Source organism: Haliaeetus albicilla, chromosome 25 (genome assembly GCF_947461875.1).
Source record: "Haliaeetus albicilla chromosome 25, bHalAlb1.1, whole genome shotgun sequence".
Classification (NCBI taxonomy): Eukaryota; Metazoa; Chordata; class Aves; order Accipitriformes; family Accipitridae; genus Haliaeetus; species Haliaeetus albicilla.
In genome coordinates, this window is record NC_091507.1 from 23,491,852 (window position 1) to 23,517,764 (window position 25,913).

General features: G+C 48.5%; 1 protein-coding gene and 2 long non-coding RNA genes across 7 annotated transcripts in view; 1 reads left to right on the forward strand and 2 right to left on the reverse strand.

The window, feature by feature from the left end:
- LOC138681919 (uncharacterized) overlaps window positions 1-10,893 on the reverse strand; it is a 32,075-nt gene extending 21,182 nt beyond the window's left edge. For 2 of the 5 annotated variants that reach the window (XR_011322142.1, XR_011322140.1), the window contains exon 1: window positions 10,231-10,893. This is a non-coding gene — a long non-coding RNA (uncharacterized lncRNA). The other 3 variants (XR_011322143.1, XR_011322141.1, XR_011322144.1) reach the window with 3 other exon arrangements.
- Window positions 10,894-10,989: 96 nt separating this feature from the next.
- On the reverse strand, window positions 10,990-12,513 carry LOC138681920 (uncharacterized). The gene is made up of 2 exons (XR_011322145.1): window positions 12,374-12,513; window positions 10,990-12,115 (listed from the first exon to the last, which is right to left on the reverse strand). It is a non-coding gene; the product is annotated as an uncharacterized lncRNA (long non-coding RNA).
- The window catches only part of IRS2 (insulin receptor substrate 2), a 31,377-nt gene continuing 17,346 nt past the window's right edge, over window positions 11,883-25,913 (forward strand). The window contains 2 exon segments of the mRNA XM_069770286.1: window positions 11,883-13,975; window positions 13,977-15,795. Coding sequence (XP_069626387.1) covers window positions 12,266-13,975; window positions 13,977-15,795 — 3,529 coding nt within the window. The 5' untranslated portion in view covers window positions 11,883-12,265.

Below are 25,913 nucleotides of genomic sequence, written 5' to 3' on the forward strand. Positions count from 1 at the left end.
TCCTGGAATGCTTTAAAAAGGAAAGATGATAAAGAATCTCTGTACGTCTCACCCCACTCATAGTTTGGAAAGGAGAAAGCATACACAAAAGCAGTTTGATGCTGACTTGAGAGGCTATACCAGATTGCATGCAGCCAGCCCCAGGACCCCGATCTCTTAAGTCTTCTCCAGTCTCCAGGGCAAGAGTTTCAGATGGAAACAAGGAGCAGGAAGAGGTTTAGGTTTCATTTCTGTATGGAGCCAAACCTGAAGTTTGAAGAAACTGCTTGGGGTTTGCTAACCTGGTAGGGTTAGGCAGGCTGCTGTAGGGAAGCAGAGATGAAGCTGAAGAGAATTAAGTGGGGAGATGCATATCTGTCGGTATACTCAGCACCTGTGGATAAGACGGTAGTAATGGCTGATAATGTGATGGGGAATCAGACTGGTGCATCAGGTCATGTTGTGAAGCAGCAGCCCTCACGCTGCCCTGCAACACAGGCATACACCCCACACACCTAAGAGTGCAAAGTATCTTTGGTGACTCACCTGACCTTACGGTCCTGCAGCCTTTCCTCTCTGATCTGACACACAATCCTTTATCTGATCAGTAAAACCAGAGGTTTGTCCATCAGCTGCAACTAGTACATCAGTTCATGGAGCAGAACAGCGTGCAGCAAAAATCGGTGAGATGTGGGCCAAATGGAGAGAAGTGTCAGGCAGGAGCAAGTGTGCAAATCTCATGATTAATGCATGAGGTTTGGCAGACTGGGAAGTGTGAGGCAAATATGGGGCAGGACTGACATTGGGGCTGGGAGACTGCAGGAGTCAAAAAATCACCTAATCTAATAATCACTGACATTTGTATGGAATGTGAAGATCAACATAGATGAAAAGGGATAAAATGGACAGGATATAAATAAAGCACTGATGAATAACATCCCTGCCCCTCAGCATCTTTACCACCACACTAAGGATACTGTGGGCTTCTCTTCTAAATAGCCTGTAATTCTGCCCTTTCTAAAACAATGACCCAACAGCTGGTGTCTTCCTTCTTTCTCTACCATCATCAACAGACTGTCTGTGAGGAGAGAGAGGGAAAAAATGAAATGTCTCCATTTTGCTCCCCCCCAGCTTCCCTTGCTGGCTAAGGGTCTGTCCCACAGCACACAGAGGGCAATGAGCAACTTTAAAGTACGAATGTCTTCTAGTTCTCTGATTTTCAGCAAAATCATCAGGGTTTTGCCCCATAATGCCTGAAATGTTTCCTGACGTTTTCCAATAAATTGCAAAGTGGTCACATTATATCCAGGCAGGCAAGCAATCAAATGCATATATTCATCTTGGCCATCTAAAAGAGAGGGGGCAAGTGTCAGCTAGTCCTCTAGAGTCCCGTTACAGCAAATGGAAAGGGACAGTTATTTTCTAATGGAAATATGTCATACCTTTTTTAGGCCACTGTTTTGACATCATTAATACCAGAGCTGCACACAAATGAACATAAGAGATACTAAACATACCTTGAACACTTCTTTTAAAATAAGCTGAATGTTTTTGTTAAATGAGCACAGCACACAATATTGAGTCCATGCTGGCATGAGGGTTTTATGCCACCTACAGAAGCTCTAAGATGCCCTAACTGGCATGAAGGTGAGTGCTGAGAGCAGACAGTATCTGACTGGGTATAAATTTCCTGCTACAAAGTTAATGTCTAAATTCTTTGTAAAACATTTGAAGTAGGAGTTGCAATTGTACAGATCAACTTCTATATCATATGGCTACATATTGTCTCCTCCAGTATTAACAGGAACATAAACCCAGATTCACTATATTGTGAATATACTCACTGTTAGACTTCAGATCTACCTGAAGAAAGAATAACTCTCCCTTCATCACTCTGGAGGAACACTAGAGGCTAAAATACATTCGTCATCCAGCTTTTAGACAGCTGTACTTAGCTGAGATGAACACCACCCCACCAAATATGCAGGGAGATTCAATCCAGCTGAGTTTACAGCATCTCTTCACTTATCCCATCACTTACGGATATAACTTAATGGCCACTTGAGGCCTGTATAGGAAGACTTAAATATTATAATCTAGTTTGATCACAGGTTGTTTGTGCTGCAAAGGACATCAGATCACTGAACTCTCTACTGTTTGCTTTAAAACCCATGCTGCTATAACAAATACAACTTGAATTGTGAATATCTATTCTTAAGTGACTCGTTAAGCCTGAGAAAAAGTACAAAATTTATCCAGGAAAACCAATAAAACAGAATGCGCTTGTTGAGAGAAAACAGGTCTTGTGGAACATCACTTCTGGAAAAGCAGAGTACAGCTGTCGCATTTATGTAAAATACCCCTGGTCTATACAGCACTAAAACATTTATAATGAGAGATAGAAAATTATTGACTGAAACTAATAAACTTAGGACAAAATATTGTCAACTCTGTGGGGTTGCTTTCAAAAAGAAGGGAGTCTCATCAATTGTTGTGTGTCCCTGAGTCTTGCTGAAACAATTCAGAAGGAATGGTTTGTAAGATTTTAAGATGTCTTAAATTATTTAAATCCAATTGGAGACAAAGTATCTGTTTAAAGCAATACATTAATTTGATGTGTGTATACAGCATGGTTACAAAGTTGAACCTGCATATGGAAAAAGCAAATCAAAATTAACTATCAACAGCCTTTGAAAGTGAGAAACCAAACAACCTACTTTCTTTTCCCCAACTGAAAGTAAAAAAGCAACTAAAATCAACAAGTCATCAAATTGGGTTGTAAAATTATTTCAGTATTATCAGGCTAAAGGATTGGTAACGTAAGGATGTCTGAGTGTGAATGTTTTGGGGAGTGTGATTTTTAACTTGTTGGTATTTCTTTAAATATAGCAAACACAGGAGGGTGGCAGACAACTGTTGTTTTTAAACTTGATTATCCTGCAAAAATATCTAGATCACTTACCCATAGGCGTTTTTCAGCAAATGTTCAATTAAGAACTTGACAGCCAACCCTTGACTTTAAAACTATCTGATCTTTCCACAATCAATAAATCGCATCTGCGTTAATTTATACCGCTGTGATAGAGTTACATGTTTAGCACATTTGTTGTGCTTATGCATTTCTAAACAAAGCAAAGAAGGTCATTTTGTCACAAAATGGGACACCTTCTCAGGAAATCGTTGCAGAGGAAACAGTTGGGTAGATACATTGGCTGGGAAACGTAAACCAAAGGCCGAACTACGGTGCAGCCCAGGGATCTCTCACCAGGTCCAAGTTAGTTAGGACAAAAGAAGTTTTTGTTAGCAAACTCAGAACGCTTTGCACCAGAAACGAGAGGCCCTTTCAGCTCACTGGAGAGCGTAAGAAAAAGATACCCCTAGCAGGCTTCATTTCTGAAGCTTCTTCCAGGTCCTTGTACAACTCCAGCTGAAGAAACAGTTTGCTTTGGTTTGGTCACCACAAGGTATTGGACTGAATCTTAGCTCACTGATCTGCTTCCATGACAGCTGCTTTCGAGAGATGACAGCAACTCTTGCAACATCCGCGTTTGGAGTTATTCACCTTCAAAAAATCTACTTCCATAGCCTCAAAAGATTTTCCAAGTCAGCAAAAAGTCTCTCAAGAGAGAAGTGTGTAGGAATAAAGTGAGGCACCCAGAAACATTCCCTTATTGTATGATTAAATGCAACAGATGAAATTAAAAACATGTTCGTTTGCCATGATTACCTCATTCTCTCCCATTACAAATGCTGTTCCTTTGCTTAATCAGCAGTTTAACTGAAAGCACACTCTTCACTTGTATTTGATTTTGTGGTCTCCCACTTCAGTAATGAAAATGTAATGTTCACATGAATATTTTATTAACATTAAGTGACCATTTTGTTTTGTGTCCATGAGCACTCAGCAGAACATGCATGAATCTTTTTTTTTTTCTTTTTGTGGAAATTACTTGACAGTAATTTTTTTAGCAAGTTATTATTATTTAGACATATAAATCGCCTCCCATCACAGTAGTGCTTGCTACAACAAGCATCTTGGAGATACCCACTCCTCTTTCCTCTGCCCCACAATCCAGCCATCCATGACAGAGTCTGGACCAGTGGGTGTGGTGTTTGAGCCATGATGCCCACCGACTGGGAGAAGGTTTTATTCAACCTCTCTTGTAGGCACATGAAACTGCAGAAATTTCAAGTGCTTAACCTTGCTGAAATTAATAGTTGCATCTAAGCTGTATGTCTGAAAAAATAGGCTTCCAAAAATATATTGGAAAAGATACTCCACCTCTTCCTTCAGCGCACATGCCACCTTTTGTGCTTTCCCTGTGCATATGAGCCCACCAAAATATGGAAGGTTGACACTTCTCAGTTCTTCTTTAAACCCTGAGCATGCCTGCAGTGTCCATCAGTTAGGCAACCAGCAAGCTGAAGCCGCTGCTTGCCAGCCACACCGTTCACGGGACTGCAGAATCGCCTTTCTCCCATTTGACTCCCCGCATCGACAATCTTCCTCAATTCATTGTATATATACAATATATAGATTACACAAAACAGAAGGAGGCCCACCATTAATTACTCATCTACATAATGTCTAGCGCAATGGGAGCCTGAGACTCCAGTGAGTTTCCCAGACGCTGTCTACATAATGCAGATAGATGATAATTCTCCTCAAAAGCAGTCAGCCCATTCTGAGGGCAAGCCTTCCTCATTTTATTCACATAAAGCTTCCACTGAAGGGGTACACTGAAAAAAGCAGGCAAGATTTTCCCCTGTAGTGACTCTATTTCCCCAAATGTCTCTTTATCTCCCTGGTGGTCTTGTCTGTGCACAAATTAGACCAGCAAATGTCTTGCACGGGTAAGAATTGCACCACTAGCTTATCCCAAACAGTAAAAGCAAGCGACGATTCATAACCAGAGTCTTATACTCTTTATTTTGCACAATCTAGTAAGTAGACAGAAAAAGAAAAGAAAAAAAAAAAGAGAGAGAAGACTTTTTTCCCCCCTTTCAGCAGTAATAATCCTGGGGCTATTTATAAGGTGTATATATCACAGAAATACAATAAAACAGGACTGGAAGTAAACATGAGATCATCTAGACTATCACACTGCCCTGAGTCAGGACAACTGTACTTGTGTGTCATTCCCAATAAATATTTGCACAGCTTAAAATGCTCCGGTGATGGAGACTCTATAAAAATCCCTTGACAATCTACTCCAGGACTGCATTACCCATGTTGTTAGGAAAACTGTCCTGATGTCAAGATAAATGATGGAGGAAGTTAGGCTCCCTTCTAAAGTTAAAAAAAAAAAAAAAAGAAAAAAAGCTAGAGGAAAAAGAGTTACTACCTAAAGCAGATGCAAAGGCCATCTGAAACAAAGACGAATAGCCAAACGAATTGTAGGGCAGAGGGGAAAGCTGAATGCCTGGGATTGTTTTGCTGGGGAAGAGCCTCCAAGAGCAGTAAGAAACAAACAGAAAGAGAGGCTGGAGTAACCTGCCTTGAGAAAAATGTAAACAAATAGGTTTTCAAACAGAATGCTACCTGGAAAGAAACATTGGAAAAAGCAGACCACAAAAAAAACCCCTCTTCTGTTGGAGTCCTATTGTGTTTGGGCAAATAGGCCTTTGCAAATTTTCTGTAAATATTGCATCAAAGAAATGTTGCATTCTATCGTCGGCCTCTTCTTGAACAGAAATACCCCGAAGGACCCTAGACCTCGGCTATCCACGCAGGTCAGGAACGTACATTACAAAATCTCTTTAAAAAAAAAAGAAAAAAAGGGGCATTGTTTTCAACGATTCCTAAATATTTACACGTTCTTCTCATACGCAAGAGGGTATAGACTTCAACTACTGCTTGAAAATATTTGGCTGTATTGCTTCACGAGCCCTTTTTTTCTAAACCGCGATCGGTGATATTCTATCAGGCTCTTTTCCTTAAATAAACGACAGTATTTTTTAGATTCGGGATCCCTCCAGAAGGAGTAAAAGAGAGCCTTCCCCCCGCCAAGCCCCCGTCACGTAAAGCCCGTTTGCCGATACCTGCCTCCCAGCAGAGCCCCCCGGCCCCCCCGCCCCGGCGGAGCCGCCCCCGCAGCCCCGGGCGGGGGGGCCGGGCTCCCCCCGCCGCCTGCGCCTCCTCCATCGCCGCCCGCGCCCTGGGGAGGCGGGAACGGGGCGGCGCGGGGGGGGGTAACCCACAACAACCGCTCCCGAGCAAAATAAAACCCGCAACCAACCGAAAGAGACGTTCCGGGAAGAAAATCCTGGCGATTGCGACGCCCTGACGCATCTCGGCCCCCAGTACGTCATTTTCGCTCCCGGAGGGGCGGGCGCGGGGCAGGGGCTGGCAGCCGGTGCCCCCCCCCCGGGAGCTCGAACAAAGGCAGGGGTTGCCAGGGGAGAGGGCGAACGCGCGGAGCCCACCGGGAGGCGGCTGCGGCCCCCCCCCCGGCTGGCCCCGGCCCCGGCCCCGACCTGTCCCCAAAGCCGGAGGTTTTGGGTCCACCTGCCACGGGAGCGAGAACCGTCCCCGTCCCCCCGCTTCGGACCGCGGGAACTTCTCTCCGGAGCGTCTCCTCCAAATGCTCCCAGTGTACCGGCCTGCTGACGGGCCGCGGGGTTCTGCACTTGCCCCTGGAAATACAGACTGTGAGGAAGACGTGGTCCAAAACGCAGAAAAATACCCAAGTCTTTGTCAAACAAACAAACAAACAAACAAACTGGAAATCGGGCACGCTCCAGCTTCTCCTTAGCTTTGTTCCCCTCCCAAAGACGAACGTACAAGCTAATAACATTGACGTTGTTTCCCTATGTATTTGAAATAATTTATAAAAGTACTATTAGCTTCAAGAATCACTGAATATGCACAAAGTTGCATAACCATAACCCCAATTTCTTTAACCTGGAATTCTCTGGAAATCTGTGGGTGCAATATTCACTCAGGCAAGTAATCTTTACTTAAGAAAGAAGTATTTTCAGGGTCTTATGATTCCTGAATACCTTTCCCTCATGTACAAAGCCACCCGTAATTGTTTTCACAAGGCCAGGGGGAACAAAAAAATTGGCAGAAAATTGGCAGCCCCAGTTTAAGGGGGTAGGGCAACGGTATCCCTTAGCGTTACTCATGCTACACAGGGACAAAGCATGCTGTCAGGAGTTACTAAAGGAGTAGCATCAACAAACCGTTTTATAAAACTATCTGGAAAGATAAGCCGGTCCTCCCTTCCAAGTAACACAGACTTCACAACCAGGTAGTAGCACAGTCACGGTACATTAGCACGCAAAGGAGCTGAGAAAGGTTGGAGAGAAAGGAGTTGATGGGAGTTCGTGTCCTCTTACAGTAAGGTTATGAAATGTATAACCAGAATGACAGAAGCATGCAAATAAACGTACAAGGGAATAAACTGACTTCACCTATTTATGTACAAGTTCAAGGACATCAAAATATAAATCACTCTATTTTGTTGGAACAGATAACTGTACTCTTGATAGTCTAAGAACGTGTTGCATAATCTTTCCCTACACTTTTTTCCCATGGCTTCACTACCATCAGCTCTGTGATCCTGGCAACAGCCAAGCCAAACATCAAGCACATGCCTTTCAACTGTTACTCCTTAGCTCGAAATTGAAAGGGATTTCAAAATGAGATTTAGACTAAGAACAAACAAAAACATATCTTTAAAGGACGTGACAAATTTTGAAATTCAACCTACTCGTGCATCCAGCCTCTCAGAACGTGCTTTCTGAGTAGCCTGGCTGCGACTTTGGGCAGTATTTAAATACAGCTACATATTCATAGGGCCTGGTCCTCCAATCCCCCTAATGTGGGGCAAAAAAACCCACCAAAAAAGTAACTGGATCCTGTGTGTGCTGGGCTTGTAGAATCGGGCTTCCACATGTAACTAAAAACAGTTGCATGCCCCTAGAAGTAATACTTTTATCTGACCATTTAACTACTATTCAAGCAGACAGTCTTCCCAAGAAAAATTCAGTGATGGCTTGAGAAGTTCATTGTTCACAAAATGTATTGTTGCTGCCCACTGTTTATCATCTATCCATGAAGTTCAGTAACCAAAACACGGAGTTTAAATACGTTAATACATAAATGAAATAATCGCACTCTCTTTTCTTTTTTTTTGACATACAGCTAAGGAACCCCAAGTACCTGAAGCATGGAAACACGAAATCAGTAGCGCTCTGTGCTGGCAAAACTGTATTTGCAATATCTAAACTAAACTTCATCATTTTCATAAGCAACGTCTATAATTTTCTAGGCATGTCTCTGCCAGTTTAGGGTGGATGGAGGTAACATTTTAGGACTGACATAACTGATGGCAAATGCCCCTCACATAGATAGTATATTTTGAGAAATCTGACCATTAACCGGCACAATTTATTTTTCTTGGAGGAAAAAGATGGCTGGAACAAGGTATGCTGGCAAAACATAGTTTAGCAGGCAGGGGAGATGCTAATATTAGCGCTATTTTGTTGGTCTACTTTGTATATTAGCAAAGCATTCCCAGCAGAGACCTCAAACTAGAAGATAAACATGGTAAAATATAGATGGGGCAGGTTGACATGACAGAAGAAAAGGAACGGGAGAGGTAAAATGAGATAATTTTTTCTTTCATTGTGATAGAATTATTCTACAGAGATGACTTAAGCAAGCATCCTCCGGCAAATCTACTGCAGTTGCTGAAGATGCTGCTGTCCCTATCTGTCCACCCCTACGTTCTGCCTGAAATTACTTGGCGGAACAAGAGACCATGTGCTATGCTTCAACTGTCCAAATTCAGAGCCCGCTGCGTCACTGAAAACTCACTTATTTCAGAAATTAAAGCTAATATGCTACACGATGCATAGGAATAGCTGAAGAGTAAGACGTGCCAGCCCGTAGAAACAGCAACCTGTAGTTGAGAGATGGGATGGACAAGTGGCGTTAGTGCATTTATTCTAACTAAATGCCCCTGTAATTACATTGAAATTACCAGGGAAAATTTCCAGAAGGGATGTAGTTTTGAAAAGCAATTCAGAGGATTTCAGAAAAAACTCTGAGTGAGACAGGTCACCTACGTAAACTGGGGTCATTCACTCTGGAGTGTCGGTCATGAAACAATAGGACTTTTCAACCTGAATTTTACGCACACCTGAGTCCCACTTCTTGTGCTCCGTACCCCAGTTATGCATTAAAAACCAAACCCCAAATGTAATTATGGAAAAAATAATGCTTGTTATGAATCTGCCACTGCTAAAGACGAACTGCTAAAGATGCTCCTTATATCAATGCCAATACAGAAATAAAAAGTACAAACTTCAACCTTGAATTCTAGTCTATCCTAATGCCTTTGTCGTAGCAATCGTCCGCAAACTTAGTTGTGCTGCTATAGCCAGTGTATCAAACGTGCAGTCAAGAATAGCATATATGGAAATATCAAATAGGTGAATTAATATTCATCTTTTTCAGATGTCAGACCTAAGACTGCTTGCTGAAGGCCACCGAGCGCACTTCAGAAACGTCTGGAAAAGCCCTTCCCAATGTCCAGGGGGTTTCCAGACCAAAGGGCCCGCTGGGCGCCGGTGGCCCCGGCGCCTCAGAAGCCCCTGAGGGAACCGACCCCCTCACGTCTGCGGCGGCGCGGGCACGGCGGAGCCCGGCTCGCTCCGGTCCCAGGCGGAAAGTCAACTCTTCCCGGGTTTTCACCTGGAACTTTCCTCACTGAGGCCGGCTACGCAGCCATGACACACCGTCTGCATTTACCACTACCGATCCTCCGCCTGCTCCAGACGCAGAGACCGACGGACGTTCCCGCCGGCCGCCCCCTGAGGTACGGAGGGCTGGGGGTATCGCGCCTGCGCCTTCCCGCCTCGCACCTCCGGTCACTTCTCCCCCCCGCACCAACAAACAAATAAAACCGGGTAACTACTACCTTGTACGTAAACGTTAGCATGTCCCCGTGAGGCGAAGGGAGAGGTCTTTCTTCAAAAGCTGCTTTATTGCAGCGTACCGGTGCCTACTGTGCAGTGGTCCTACCCAGCCCCCCCCCGCCTCCAGTTACAGCTGTTGATTTCTAAACGGGTTATTCTGACCCAAACCGCGGAGAATTTCGGGCAGGAGGGAGCGGAACGGAGCGGAGCGGGGCCGGGCGGCGGCGGTCGCGGTACGTGCGGGCGGCCCCGCCGCCGCCTCCGCCGGGAACACGGGCAGCGCCCGGCCCCGGCAGCGCCGCATCGCTTTCGCCTGTTTTTTACCTTTTTGCTTGTTTGTTTGTTGTTTGGTTGGGTTTGGTTTGGTTTTTTTTCCTGGGCTTTACACGCAAACCCGGCTGCTTCAGCCTCGCCGCAGGCCCACAAACGAACGCGTGTCCCGACGGCAGCGCGGGTGGGTGCCCGCCCGCAGCCCCCCCTCTCCCGCCCGGGCGCGGGCAGCGGCGGGCTCGCCCCGGCCGCCCCCGGCAGACGTGGCTGCGATGAGGAACCGGCCGGGCTGGACGTTTTCAGCGCAGCCTTCTCCCTTCCTCCCCCGACCTTTATTACCGCCGCCCCCCCCCCCCCCCCCCCCGGCAGCACGCTTCGTGAGGAGCCGCGACCGCCCTCACCGGGGTGGGCGGCAGCCGGGCATCGCAGCCCCCTCCCGGGCCCCCTGCGCTCCCCCTTCCTTCCCCCGCTCCCGCCGCTCACATCAAAAAGGGGACTGGCGAGCCCCCCCCACCCCTCCCCGGCCGGGGCCCCTTCCCCGCCCCGCGGCGGTCAGTCGCGCCCCCTCCTCTCCGCCATTGCCCTCCCTCCCTCCGCCGGCGGGAGAGGAGAGGAGGGCGCCCGCCGACCCTGGCGTGGGGGTCCCCGGTCAGCGTGCGAGCCGCCGCGTCCCCGGAGGGACCCGCGGGGACCCCACGCCAAGGGGCGCGGGTGGCGGGGGGGAGCCCGCGCGTCCCTTAATCGCCTCGCCGTGCTGCCGTTCCCCCGGCGGGGCCGGGTTCGTTTCCAGCGGAGACGCGGACGCTGCCCTCGTTCACCGCTAAGGCGGAGCGCCCGGATAAATTAATTTATTCAATTAAAACCCAGTAACAGTGCGGTCCTCCCTAGGTGGCATCTCCTCGCCGCGCGTAAATAGCCGCTGCCGGAGGGGGGGGAAGCAGCCGGGCCCGGCGGGGAGCGGCGACTCCCCGAGTCCTTCGGGGGGGGGAGCGGAATGGAGGCGGGTGAGGTGGGGGCGGCCACGGGCTGACACACCGGGTGGAGGAGCGCGGGAACGGCGGGGGGGGGGGGGGCAGCTGGGAGCCGCCGTGCGTGCGTGTGCGAGGAGGGCTGACGCACACACGCGTGTGTGTGGGAGTGCGGGGGGGGGGATGGCGCGCGCACACGCGCGCCCGGAAGCTCCGCTCCCCTCCGGGGGTGAGGGGCCCGCGGCGGGCGGGTCTGCAGCACCTGATGGCGGCGGCGGCGAGCTACGCCGGTGCGCCCCCCCCCCCCCTCCCCGCCCCCGGCGTGCTGCCCGCCGGGGCTACGATGGGTGGCGAGGGACAGCAGCGGGGGCTCGATGGCCGCACCGGCTCTCCCCGCCGTGCCCGCGGCCCCGGCGCGCTCCGCGCTGTGTGCGCTGAGGCGGGGGGGGCGGGGAGCGGCAGGCGGGTCCCGCCGCGCCTGAGGGGGGCCGGAGGCTGTGGGCGGGAACGCGCCCGCCGCGGAGGGGCGGGAGAGGGGTGGGGGGCGAGGCTGCCGCCGCCCAACGGCGCCGCGCCGCCTCGCACCCCAGGGCCCGCCCCGCCATCCCATTGGCGGGCGGAGCCGTCCTTCGCGCGGCGCGGTGGCCAATGCGGGGCGGCGCCGGCCGCGCCCCGCCCCGTCTCGGTGTGTGAGCGTCTCGGTAAGGCGGCGGTCACGTGTTGTTTTGCTCTTTAGTTGGGGCACTCGGTGCGCGATGTGTTACTTACGGCGAAACTCCCGCCGGCGCCGGCAGCAGCCGCGGCGGCATCAGCAGCGGCAGCAGCACCAGCAGCAGCAGCGGCCGGGGAGCGGCAGCGGCGCAGCCGCCGGTACCCGAGCCGGGGAGGACGCCGGGCGGCCGCCGGCAGCGCCCGCTGCCTAGAGGCGACGGCGGAGGACCCCGCTGCGGCTCCGGGCAGCCGCGCTCTCCCTGCGGAGGAATAACTTTATTTTACCCGCTTCCCGCCACCGCCACCACTACCCCCCAGCCCCCTCCCGCTCTCGGCGGCGCTCGGCCCCCAGCCCCGCTCGGCGGCGGCAGCGAGAGGAGCCGGGCGGCGCTCCCGCCGCGGGGCCGGGGATGGCGAGCCCCGCCGTGCTGGGGCTGCTGCCCCCCCTGAGCTCCCCGCCCGGCCCCAACCTCAACAACAACAACAACAACAACCAGGGCGTGAGGAAGTGCGGGTACCTGCGCAAGCAGAAGCACGGCCACAAGCGCTTCTTCGTGCTGCGGGGCCCGGGCGGCGGGGAGGAGGCGGGGGGCGCCCGGCTGGAGTACTACGAGAGCGAGAAGAAATGGAGGAACAAGTCCGGGGCGCCCAAGCGGGTGATCGCCCTGGACTCCTGCCTCAACATCAACAAGCGGGCGGACGCCAAGCACAAGTACCTCATCGCCCTCTACACCAAGGACGAGTACTTCGCCGTGGCGGCCGAGAACGAGCAGGAGCAGGAGGGCTGGTACCGGGCGTTCACCGACCTGCTCAACGAGGGCAAGGCGGCCTGCCAGGGGTCCCCCCACCGCCACCTCGCCTCCCCCTTCTCCGCCTCCTGCAGCGCGGCCGCCGCCTCCCTGGCCGCCGCCGGCGAGGACCTCAGCTACGGGCTGATCGCCCCGGCCGCCGCTGCCTACCGGGAGGTCTGGCAGGTGACGCTGAAGCCCAAAGGCTTGGGGCAGAGCAAAAACCTCACCGGCGTCCACCGGCTCTGCCTCTCGGCCCGCACCATCGGCTTCGTGCGCCTCAACTGCGAGCTGCCCTCGGTCACGCTGCAGCTGATGAACATCCGCCGCTGCGGCCACTCCGACAGCTTCTTCTTCATCGAGGTGGGGCGCTCGGCGGCCACCGGCCCCGGCGAGCTCTGGATGCAGGCGGACGACTCGGTGGTGGCCCAGAACATCCACGAGACCATCCTGGAGGCCATGAAGGCGCTGAAGGAGCTGTACGCCTTCCGGCCCCGCAGCAAGAGCCAGTCCTCCTCCTCCTCCTCCTCCTCCGGTGGGGCCGCCGGGCCCGGCGGCGGCGCCTCCGCCACCCACCCCATCACCGTGCCCGGCCGCCGGCACCACCACCTGGTCAACCTGCCCCCCAGCCAGACCGGCCTCCTCCGCCGCTCCCGCACCGACAGCCTCGCCGCCGGCGCCGGCAGCAAGTGCACGCCGTGCCGGGTGCGGACGGCCAGCGAGGGCGACGGCTGCCGGGTGGGCTCGGCGGCCGGCAGCCCCATGAGCCCGGGCCCCGTGCGGACCCCCCTCAGCCGCTCGCACACGCTTAGCGGCGGCGGCGGCGGCGGGGGCCGGCAGGCGGGGAAGCTGCTGCCGGTGCTGGCCGGCGGCGGCGGCGGCGGCCTGCAGAGCAGCCGCTCCATGTCCATGCCCGCCTCCCACTCGCCCCCCTCCGCCACCAGCCCCGTCAGCCTCTCCTCCAGCAGCGGCCTGGGCTCCGAGGCGGCCCCCCCGCATCACCCGCAGCGCCCGTCCAGCGGCAGCGCCTCCGTCTCCGGCTCCCCCAGCGACGCCGGCTTCATGTCCTTCGACGAGTACGGCTCCAGCCCGGGCGGCGACCTGCGGCCCTTCTCCTCCTCCTCCACCGCCAGCAACCGCAGCAACACCCCCGAGTCGGTGGCCGAGACCCCCCCGGTGCGGGACCCCGGGGGCGGCACCGACCTCTACGGCTACATGGCGATGGAGCGGCCCCCGAGCGGCCGCCTCTGCTACCGGCCCTGCACCGACGCCGCGGCCGACCGGGGCCATCGGAAGCGGACCTACTCCCTGACCACCCCGTGCCGGCAGCGGCCCCCCCCCGCCGCAGGTCTCCTCCGCCTCCCTCGACGAGTACACGCTGATGCGCGCCACCTTCGCCGGCAGCGCCGGCCGCCTCTTCCCCTCCTGCCAAGCCGGGGCTTCCCCCAAAGTGACCTACACCCCCTACCCCGAGGACTACGGGGACATCGAGATCGGCTCCCACCGCAGCTCCGGCAGCAGCAGCACCAACCTGGGGCCGCCGGCAGCGGGTGGAGGAGGAGGAGGAGGGGGGGGAGATGACGACGGCTACATGCCCATGACCCCCGGCGTGGCCGCCGCCTTGGGGCAGGGAAGCCGGGGCGGCGATGACTACATGCCCATGAGCCCCACCAGCGTGTCCGCCCCCAAGCAGATCCTGCAGCCCCGGGCGGGGCTGGGTGGCGGGTCCCCCGGGAACAGGAGCGGCTACAAGACCAGCTCGCCCGGGGAGAGCTCCCCCGACGACAGCGGGTACATGCGGATGTGGTGCGGCTCCAGGCTCTCCGTGGAGAGCTCGGACGGGAGGCTGAGCTGCGGCGACTACATCAACATGTCCCCTCGGGACCCCCAGCACGGGCCCCAGGCTCCCTCCCTCACCCCCCCGGACTTCTTCTTCGCCCCTTCAGGGCACGGGCCCGGCGAGCCCCCCAAGCCCGGCTGCTATTCGTACAGCTCCTTACCCCGCTCCTACAAGAGCCAGGGCCCGGCGAAGGACAGCGACCAGTACGTCTTCATGAACTCCCCGGGGAGGACGATCCCGGAGGAGGCGGTGTGCGGAGCGGGCCGGTCGCCCGCCGGCACCTTCGCCCCCTGCAGCCACACGGTGCCTTCGCCCCTGCGGCACAGCCGGACCGAGAGCTTCCTGAGCCAGCGGTGCCAGCGGGCGGCCCGGCCCAGCCGCCTCTCCCTGGAGACCTTGCGGACGATGCTGCCCAGCATGAACGAGCACCCTCTGCCGCCCGAGCCCAAGAGCCCCGGCGAGTACATCAACATCGACTTCGGGGATGCCGCCGTCTATTCGCCCCCCTCGCTGCCCGCCGACAGCCCGGCCTCCTCCCTGGGCTCAGGCACGGGGCAGAGGCGCTCCCCACTCTCTGACTACATGAACATCGACTTCGGGTCGCAGTCGCCCTCCCAGTCGGGCACGGTCTCGGTGGGCTCCCTGGAAGCGCTCTCGCCGGGCTCTTCCTCCAGCACCAGCCAGCCCGAGGGGCGCTACCTGAAGGCGGCTGTGGGGGTGGCCTGTTCGTCCAGCCCGTCCGATGGCGGGGATTACACCGAGATGACCTTTGGCATGGCCACCACCCCACCCCAACCCATCGTTCAGAAGCCAGAAAGTGCCCGGGTCGACAGCCCCACGGCTGGGGTGAAGAGGCTCACCCTCTCCGGGGTGGAGGCTTTCATCCTCTCCAGCCCTCCCCCGGACCCCAACCGGGGGGCCAAGGTCATCCGGGCGGATCCCCAGGGGCGCAGGAGGCACAGCTCGGAAACCTTCTCCTCCACCACCACTGTGACCCCCGTGTCCCCCTCCTTCGCACACAACCCCAAACGGCACAACTCGGCCTCGGTGGAGAACGTGTCCCTCAGGAAAAGCGAAGGCCTGGAGGAGGAGCAGGGTAGCAGCCCCATGTGCCGGGAGACCTCGGCTGGCTTCCAGAACGGCCTCAACTACATCGCCATCGACGTGGTGGACGGGACCCTGGCAAACTGTGACAAAGCCAGGTCGAGAGCCAGGCACGTCCTGAACGGCGGCGTCAACGGCGTGGAGATGAGCACCTATGCCAGCATAGACTTTCTGTCTCACAACCTGAAAGAAGCGAGTGCTGTGAAAGGTGAGTAGCTACGTCTGAGAGTGCCTGTGCCACCGCGTGTTTGTGCTTGGTGTTTGTTCCTCGCCGCGGGGTTGTGTGGTGTGGGGTAGGGCCCTGTCCCTCCTCGCTTTCTTAAAGATTTCTTTTCCCCCCCGACACGTCCTGGAATAAACGGTCTTGGAGGAACTCGCTGGCTCTTTGTGTGAGAAAAAGTTAAATTTCAGGATATTTCTTCACGTTTGAATTCTGTGCTATTATTACAAGTGTATACTTCTGGGTACCCCAACAGAAGCTGATGTTTACACGGTTGCTATGTTTGGGCTGTATTTCAGAGTTTTCTTATGTAAGATTTTGGAAAGTGTTTGGAAAATGTGACCAAAATAGTTTATGTTAATGCAGCTTCTAAATGCTATTTAAAAATGTAAAACGATGGAGTTAAAAAACAGGGTTGTTGGACTGAGGACATCAGATTACAAAAAAAAATCCTTGGCTCTCTGGCTGGGAAGGTCAATCCTACTAAAATGAGAAGGATAAATTTAATATCTTGGTTTTGAAATATCTTACTTCTCGCAAAAGTTTTAACAGTAAATCATGGTGAGCATGGAATGTGAATTTTAAAAAAATAATAATTATTTCCAGAATTCACTATAGGCATGAGCTGTTGCATGTTGTATCACACATTTCATTTCAAGGCCCACCCTATGGTGGTGCCTAACTGCGTTCCAGCTGGCAGCTCAGTCCCAGCCCGAATGACCAGTTGGTTGCCTTGCTTTTTATACAGATTGCAAATGCTGGGTGTTCAAAGACAACAGCAAACCCAAGAAATCTGAAACTTGGGGTGAGAGAGAATTTGGGATTTGATTATGTAGCTGTTCCTTTGTTGAGGTGCTAGTTTTGCTGTTTTAAAAAACAAAACAAAGAAATGCACCCCCACCTCCACCCCACCCCCCAAAATAGCAGCCTGCCTCCTCTTAGCAAGTGAGAATTTGTACACAACTGGGGGCTGGTTGAGGAGGGCGCAGAACAGCCAGTCTGTGAGGGATGAAAAGTTAATGATGAGACACCGCAGGGATTCTCTTTGCTCTTGAATTTATGCAAGACATGGTATTTTAAACCCATATGCATGTATAGCTGTAATATGTGTTTATGGGTCTAGCTCGGTAAAATGACATACCTCGTAAAAGCAGTTGCTTGGAGGTGAATAGGTATTGCTTCTGTATTCACAGTGCTGATAGAGGTCATCAACAGTAAGCAAACAGCGAGAGTTTGTGAGAGCCACTTGCAGTTTTTTTCTTTTTTCTTAGTAGCTAGTTGATTTTGAAGAAGAAAATATTTTCTCTTTTGATAGGAAGTACAGGAAGATGGAAAAGATGAGAGATTCACCGTTTGCGGAGCAAGCTTTGAACCTAATTAAGACGAGAGGATTGTTGAATGAAATGTCAGAGTTTGAAAGGATGAACGCTTATTCTGAATGACTGGAAGGGCTGAGGGCAGCGCGTTACTTGTCTGTTGCTTTTAGTTTTGCTGGGGTCATGTTCAGGATCCCTGTGGCTTGACCTGGAGGGGTGCGGGTGCTGCAGTTACCGCTCTCTGTGTCCAGCCTTGGTCCCGGGCACCAACAAACTATCACACCCCTTGCTTTGCAGAGTGACTTTTCACAGAAACGAGGAGTTTTTCTTGAGCCACCTACAGCCCCAGCTGCAAACCAAGCCCCCTGTTGGGAAAGAGCTATTTCCACAGCATTCCCCAAAGTGCTGACCCTAAGAGGGGGGTGGGGGGCACCGAGAAAACCGGGAGTGGGTGGGAGCACGATCACCATCCAGGTGAAAAGCGGGAATGAAAGAGCCGGTCAGTCAGAGAAGCAGGGGGAACCGACTGCTGTCCTTGCCATCGGGTGAACAAAAGGAGAGGGCAGTGAGCATCGCCGCGTTCACTGGGTGCACGGTGGCATGCAGAGGAGAGGGTTCAGTTCTGCTGCACATTTGCCAAAGGGAGGTTCTAGGCTTGCCTTATTTCACTATTTAATCTGCATGCATATTTATTTTTCCTCTTTCCCGTAAGCTTTTAAACGCAGACCCCATGGAGAAGTGGTGCGGGGAAGCTGGCTGAGGTTTGCTCTGGCTGTAGGAGGCAAGGCTGGCTGTCTTCCCCGCTTCCCCAAGGAGCGTGCATGCCTGCTGGGTGATGGGGCTCGGGGATTAATGCAGCCGGTGTCAGGCCCAGGCGGTAAGGAAAAGCCTCACACGACCACCATCAGTCTGCAGTGTGCAGGGCTAGGTACCAAAATCGGGGTTTCGGGTTAATTGCACTTGTGGCAGGCAAACTGAAGCAGTCGTAGCGTGGGGAAGGAGGCATGTATCACAAAGGACTTTACTGGTGTAAGTCGAATCAGGTCATTAACTTTTGCAAATTTCCTAGTTTCTCTTTTGGTTTTCATTGGGATTTCACCCAAAGTTTGTTTACAGAAGGACCCCTGCCACTGTCTAAAAAGATCACCAAGTATTGTGCCAGTGTATTTGAATTGCAGGCTTGTGATTTGGGAGCCTGCTAAGAATTTCATCTTTTACAGAGAAACACTTATGCAATTTAAAGAAAACTGTATTTTGAGCATAAGCAAGATTATTTTGACACGGTAGTAATTCAGGTAGATTTGAGAGAATCTAATTTTGTAAAAATTAATGGTTTGCACAAGAGATAGCTTATATATGATCAGCATTGTTTACTTAGCTGTTTGCACTTTTTTCAAATTTTGTTTTTAACTATATTAGCAAAGTGAGAAGCTTAACTTCTTCAAAGCTTCTTCAAAAACCAAGAGAGGTTTCTAGCAATTTTAAGACAATGGAGAATCCACATATATTTAATATTTAGAACAGGAGAATCTCAGAGATACAGGGTATGCCAATGAGCTCCTTGTAATTACCTTCTCAGTAAGTTAATATTTCGATTTGTGTAAAATACATGTAAAAAACCAGTTTGAATTCTTCCTGATGGTCTGTAGCAGTAGATGTGTTTTTGTGTGGATAAGTGTTTTAAGCGAAATTACTTGTATCATTTAAAGGTGGCTGGTTTTCACGTGTAGCTTGTCTCCCTGCTATCAGTAACTTGCCCCTGCTGTAGGGAGTGCTGTGCTTGCGGAGATCCCTGTCCATATTATCTTGTCGTGGCAAGAGCAAGCGAGTGCATCCACAACTGCTGTCAAAACAGCAAAATTAAAAGGTTGCTCGAAATTACCGGTTCGTTTAGTTTTACTGTGTTCTGAAAGTGTGCAAATATTTAAGAATTGGAGAAACACTTGCCTTCATCTGATGTGTAAATAAAATAATACTGTTACTGGTTGGTTAAAACTTGTTACTTGCTGATAATTAGTCTTTGTTCTTCAATTATGACCGCTTTTTTGCTTAAAAACTTACGAACTTTGTGTGGTTTTCATTATGGAGACATTTACACTCATTTCTCTCGTATAGTGTAAACTACTTATTCCAGTGTATTTATGACAGATTACACCCAATAACGATGTGACTCTTTATGGTGGATCTTAGTTCTATTGAAGTCAGATGGGAGTTTTCTCTCTATTTTGGTGGGGTTAAGATTTTACGCTTTGTGTGTAATCATGGAATTCTTAAGTAAAATTCCTGTTATATTTAGTGGGTGTGTAATAAGGAATTTTGCTTAATTGAAAACACCAGACTTGGGTGGGTTATCTTTAATTTTGTTTTCTTTTCCATTAACAAATGCTCTGTAACTTGTAAATGTTTCTAGTAGTTGGTCTAGTTTCCTAAAATTGAACAGATACTATGTGTAATGGTGCAAAAAAACCCTGAGGGTGGTTTTCCTCTTGTGTTAGTTTCTTTTGTCTTGATTTATTTAAAGAAATCATCTGTAATGCATCTAGTTGAGATCGTAATAAGGTGATTTTTTTATAATAATGACCCCCCCCCCCAGCCTTGTCAATTAGCTCTTACTTTTGTGAGGGTTTTATGATTGCACCTAAACAATAAAAAGCCTATCTTAAGAAATCTCTTCCTGTGTCTTTCTAATGACATTTTAGATAATTCAAGAAATAACCCTTGTTTTCCTTTTTCTTTGGGATTACTTTGCACGATGAATTATATTATTAAGGTTTTTTTTCCTTCCCCCTCTAATATGCCAACTGCCATAAAGTTTTGGTTCTCAGAGCAGCATGAGAATGTTTAATTGTATCTTTTACAAAACTTGTATTCATTTTAAAATAACTTCTGGAAAGTATTAAAGGAAGTATATGCGGTGTTACAAATCTATACATCTTCTAAAGTCTGTTTTTGAATAAATTAGCTGTAGTAGTTTCTCTTACTGATAAGTTCTGTGAGAACATGACAATTAACAGCAAGAAGAACTGAACTACTTTTAATAACCTTACATAGTTTGATTTTTTTTTTTAAACCTCTTACACTTAGAATTAAAAATCTGAGGTGATTATTACTAGGTGATTTTTATTATTAAAAATCATTTCACAGCTGTCTAAACGAAAATGGTTAGGTCTGCACCTAGCAGTGCCACTTGTGAAACACAAGATGTAAACTGAGGTTATCTAAGATTAAATGAAGCCTTTGATATTTTAAATTATGTTGATTATACGGATGTCAGCTTTTTACAAGCAAATAGAATATTAAAATGTGTAACATCTATTAGACTCTTATTTTGCTTTATACTTTAAATTATGTTTAGCTATACTGCTTATAGAAAGAATGTCATGGTTACTTTGAGTCATTTAAGATAAATTGTTATAGACCAAGTTGAATGGTGGGTTTGTTCTAAAATGAACCAGTACAGTCATTGCTCAAGGCAGAGGAAATGCTTAGGTTGATGATTGCTTCTGATTACTTGATCTCTTTCAAGATAGCTACAGAGACTAACGTTCGCTTGTAAGTAAAATGGATAAAGGAATGTTTGAACAGAAAGAGCATTAGGACTTGTTTTATATGGTGGTGGTGGTGGTTTGGGGTTTTTTTTAATAAGGAGAGAATAACATGGGTTTCTTTACACTTGATTTACTATTATTTTTAAATAGCATTAATTACACTGGAATGCTGAAGTGGTTTAAAAGTTGAAACACAGCAAGCATCCACAGAAGCATTAAGCTAGAGTTAGTGTATGTAGCCTAACTTTCCTCCCTATTCCGCAGTTAAAGGGCAACATAAGTACATCCAGGTATTTTCTGTTTCTGTCAGATTTTCTCTAAAGCACCATTAATATGTTTCTTTTTAAAGTAATAAACACATAAAGAAATGGGTGTATCTGGGGTCTTTTTTTCCCAATTTGTTGAGGTACAGCGTGCTTTTGTGTACTGGTCATCCATATGTTTTCTCTTTGTGTCTAGGTGTATTGTGTATTAGTCATGATATACTTCAGCAGAGTTTGTGGAAGTTCGAATGTTGTGTTGGCGCAGTGTGTGTAACAGCAATTTGAAGTGCCTATAGCAACTGATTTGATAAATCAGGGTGTGCAATTATGAGGGTTTCACAACTCTCTGGTTTTTGTTGTAGTTTCTTACAATGTTTGCTTAGAAGCCATCTGTGTATACATGGAAATCTGTTGCATCCTTTGAGTTTTTAGGAAGCGGTGTAGTGACCCCAGAGTTCGGATATGTTTTGTTTGTGTGTCTGTTGTCTGGCATGTAGTTATTTTTAAAGTTTTTGTGCGTATGGATGTAGGGGGTCAAGAGCAGCAGCCTTGAAAAGCCAAGTTCAGCTGAGTAGTCCCCTTGCTGCTGGTTGTTGAAAAGGCTGGTTTTCCTCCTGCAGCCTTTCAAAAGGAAAACTTTTCTTGGTTTGTTTTTGGTTTGTTGTTTTTTTTTTTTACACTTGTGTTTGTCTCAGCTGCCTTTAGCCATCCAGTATGTGGGCATCTTGGGTCAGTCAGTCCGTCAGGCGCTCTCGAGAACCAGCAGCAAACAGAGCCAGCAAGGGCAACTGCTCCCACCACGTCTTTGAAATGCAAGTTATAAAGTAGCATGGATTTTCACCTGTGTCTCTGTCAGCTGTAGAGGAAACCAGGATTACTGGTTTGGATTGCATTTGCAGTTTCCACACTAATTTAGGTAGGATGAATCCCTTAGTTGTAGGGTCGTAAGTGTTTGTATTTAAAGCAAGGTTTTAAGGCTTAGGTATTATAAGCCTGATCCAAACCACAGAGAAATCAATGTAAAGATTGCTTACATCTTTACAGAGGCTCACCTAGAAAATACACTTCATGGAGTGTTAAAGTGCTAACACATACAGTAACATTTGAGGCTCGCTCAAAGGCAGCAGCAGTGTGTAGTCTCCTCTGTGTGGCCGGTTAGACAGTAAGGAATAACTTTCCTGAAGAATAGGTGTGATCGCAGCAACTAGTCTGGTAAGTGTGTGCACATTTGCACGGAAGTGTGCTATTGCTTGGTAGCTGAGGTGAAAAATGGGTCACTAAACTAGAACTGTATAGGAAAGATGTTCAAGCTGAACATGAGAAATCCCTTTGCAAATCCATTTACAAGACCAAAGACAATACTCAGAGTTCTGTTACTGTCCAGGTTTTTTTTACTTTGAAAAAAATTTTTCAGAAGATATGTTCTCAATTTTTTACCAGTGATGATGGCCCAAAATTGTGTATAGGTGTATCAAAAATAGTAGTTTAAAAAAATCCAGTTCTTGTGCATAGTGAAGGGCAACACACTCTGGAAAGAGGTACGTTACAAATTAACAGTGGGAAATACTTTCCAAAACAAACATCTTTGATACTAGGGTGGTTTTTTGTTTGTTTTCAAATCCAGATTTGCCTGTCTTGGTTAAATAAAAGTTATTTTAGAGTGTGTTTTTTATCTTGGCAAATCAACCGCAGAAATAGTTAAGAGTGAAAAAAACCCAACCCAAGCCCCCCAGACCTAAGCCCCCACCTCCAATAGTAACATCTACGTTGCAGAAGAGTAATGCCATAGCTTGATTCCATAGATTAGGAAGGATTCAGGGGTTTGTTTACATTATTTGTCAATCTCTTCAGCATCCTAGAGGAGAACGCTTCCTTCCTGGCAGATGGCAGCCCCAGGGCCATGCACCTGCCATTACAAGCACTGCGCACTGGTAATCTACCCCAGCATTGCTGTTGACAAGAGGCTAATGATTGGAGACTGTCTGCCTGACAGCCTAAACAAAATGGGAACATATTTTTGTCCTTCAGCGAGGGTCTGAGAGATCTTCGGAAGGAGAGTCAGAATGGTATACTGAAGAATTATCATGGAATTTGATTTAGACCTCTTTGGCAGTGTTTGCAGTGCGAGCCGCTTTTAAGGTAATGATGCTGCAGAAAGCGAACAACGTCTCAAAGAAGGGATTTTCTGTTTCTCCGGCGGAGCGATAGCCGACTTTATATAAATAGCTCTGTGTCGACGGGAGGAAGGCTTGCGTGATTGAGCTGGCCATGCCGCGGTCCTCTGCGGCAGAGTCTGCCCTCGCTGGAAGCAGGGGGTCAGATGTACTCGCGCAGGGCTCTGTCCTCCGCTGGTAAATGGGGCCAAAGCGGTGTCAGAAAGTCAGAATGTCTCTTTAATTGTTCGAGTGGTGTGGTTGGTGCTTGCGTAATGCATTCCCATTTTTGATCATTCGGTTTGTAATATTATATGTTTTTATCATGTCATTAGACCAGGATCTCTTATTTTATCTTTTGTTCATTTCTCTTATGCATTTATGCGTGTTTGCTTTTCTTCTTTGAAATGAGTGTGGGCGACGTTTCTAGGGGACGCTACCCAAGGCGAGGGTATCTTTGAAGTAGGCCAGGATGTTCTTTGCTAAATTTAAAAACTACCCAAATATTACCCAGAGTTTGTAGAGTATTAAGCAGGATTACATGACGCACGGATTAGACATTGTTGAGCAGCTTGTTTTTGTTTGAAGGGGTCAGAAATGGAGGCGCTGGGGCTTTAGTGTGACGCCAAAATAGCAAACTTGCTGATACCAGAAACAGCAGAAGTTTCTTAGAAACTATAGAGCACAGTGGAGAATTTTCCAAGCTTTTCCAGGTGATGCTCTAGTAAAATCTGTTTGATATATGCTGTGATGATAAGCATAAGGTATGAAACTCATTGTTCCATTGGGTCTCAATTTCCAAGTGTGTTTCACAGATACTGTCAAGTAGGCTGAGAGCAACACTGTCCGTGCCGCTTGAGGCAGAGGACTTTGCTTCTCTTCAGTCAAAGGCAAATCAATAAATCATTCCAGTAACAGTGGGAAAATCATGTCAATGAAATAAGATCTAAGCAGTTTTAGATTTGCCTCTTGCGTTGTGTCCTCCCAGGCAGTATATTATTTAAAAACAGTTTTTAAGACAGTCCTCATGTCCAATTTAACCCCTCATTAAATTGGGTAGCATTGTCAAACTAATGCGCGGAAAGAGAATTCGGAAGATCCTCCCCCCCGCCACCGCCCCTTAGGATCTAGGCTTTTGCTGACCAGAAGTCACAAGATTGATTGAACAAGATGTCTGACAGTCTTTTGGGAGGAGAGTGAGGCTTAACTCTTACGTAGGAGACAGTAGTGTTGAACAGTTACTCAAGAACAAGAAAACACTAATGGTGTGCTGGCTTAGTCTGCCTTCGCTGATGGGGATAACTGAGGCTATAGGAAGTAGCATTAGCGGTTATTGCAAATAATGTTTTGGCATTATTTAAAAGAAATAAGAATAGAATTAATGAATGGATGCAAACCCTGTCAGTTTTCTAGTCAATGCAAAACCCCTTTACATCACCAAGTTGACTGCTTCAACAACTGTGGTCTCTCCAGTGCTTGAGCTATTGAGAAGTTGTGGTGTGAATTTCATCTGTAGTCTTTTTACCAGTTTCTCTGATACTGATTTTTTTTTTTTTTTTTTTTTTTTCAAAAACTCCAGTGAGTGGTTTTAATTTACTTTAAAAGGCAGACCAAATGTCAGGTGACGTGTCTAACCAAAATTTTCACTGATACCCAAAAAGGACTTCTTGTGAGGGAATTAGGAGATTTGGATCTGTAAGGTGGAGGTAAAATTCTTCTGTAAGGCAGTTGCACTTGGCTGTGTTGTAACACATTTGGAAAAGTTTACAGGGGGTTGGACTTGTATATTTTACAACAGATTTCAGTCCCAAGCAATTATTTCTGCCAAAATTAATGAAATACAAGTATAATAGTACTGTCTCTTTAACATAACAAAAAGAAAAGTTGTGTGTTTGTTGTACCAATCTTGTACAGAAACTATTGATAAAGATTTGTGATGGTGATTGATATTAAAGTTGTTTGTGAACTATGAAAAGTCACTTTATAATAAAATTATTTACCACTAATTAGTTTTGACCTAGCATAAAACTTTGAACATTTATGTTTGGATTTGGAATCAGACTTGTATAACTTAATGCAAGGGTACGTAATTCCCCTCAATGGTGAAGTTACAGAATTAGTGCTTATGATTTTCACAATAGTTATAGAGAAATGACTATGTGGAGGAGCATTAGGAATAAGCGCATATATATATGATCCTGAGGCACAGAATACTTGAGAGAATTGGCCATAAACTTAAAATGGTTGGTACTTATGACTTCATAATCCCAATAGTCTAGCAGTTACTCTCACAAATACCAGCGAGAGGTTCTAACATGCACCAATGAGTGCTAGGATAATATTGCTTTCTTTTGGATATCTACAGAAAGGTAACTTATTACACTGTTCTGTTTTAATCTTTAAATATCAAATGAAAATCCTGTCATGATAAGCTTTTAACTTTAACTGTAACTGGTGTATTTTTTAAATAAGGAGTAGACTGCGTGGGTTCTAAATACATAAATTGATAGTACTCTGTTGTTGAATGTTAGCCAACAGGATGATTTCCAGATACAAATGCACCAATGTATTTCAGCACTATAAGCGATTTCTAGTCCAGGTCCTCTCAATTTTTTTCTGTTAGTATGAATGTTCAAGTGACAGTAAACTAGAAGCTTTGTAAGATTTGGTAACGTGAGATAGTCCATCTGTTATTTTAAAAAAAACAAAACCGGAAAACCCCACAACAACAACCAACCAAAACCAAACCTACTTCATTGTAGTGATGTAGCTGGACTTTTTTGTAACTGATTTTTAGTAGAACTAGAATTCAGCTCTCAGGAAATA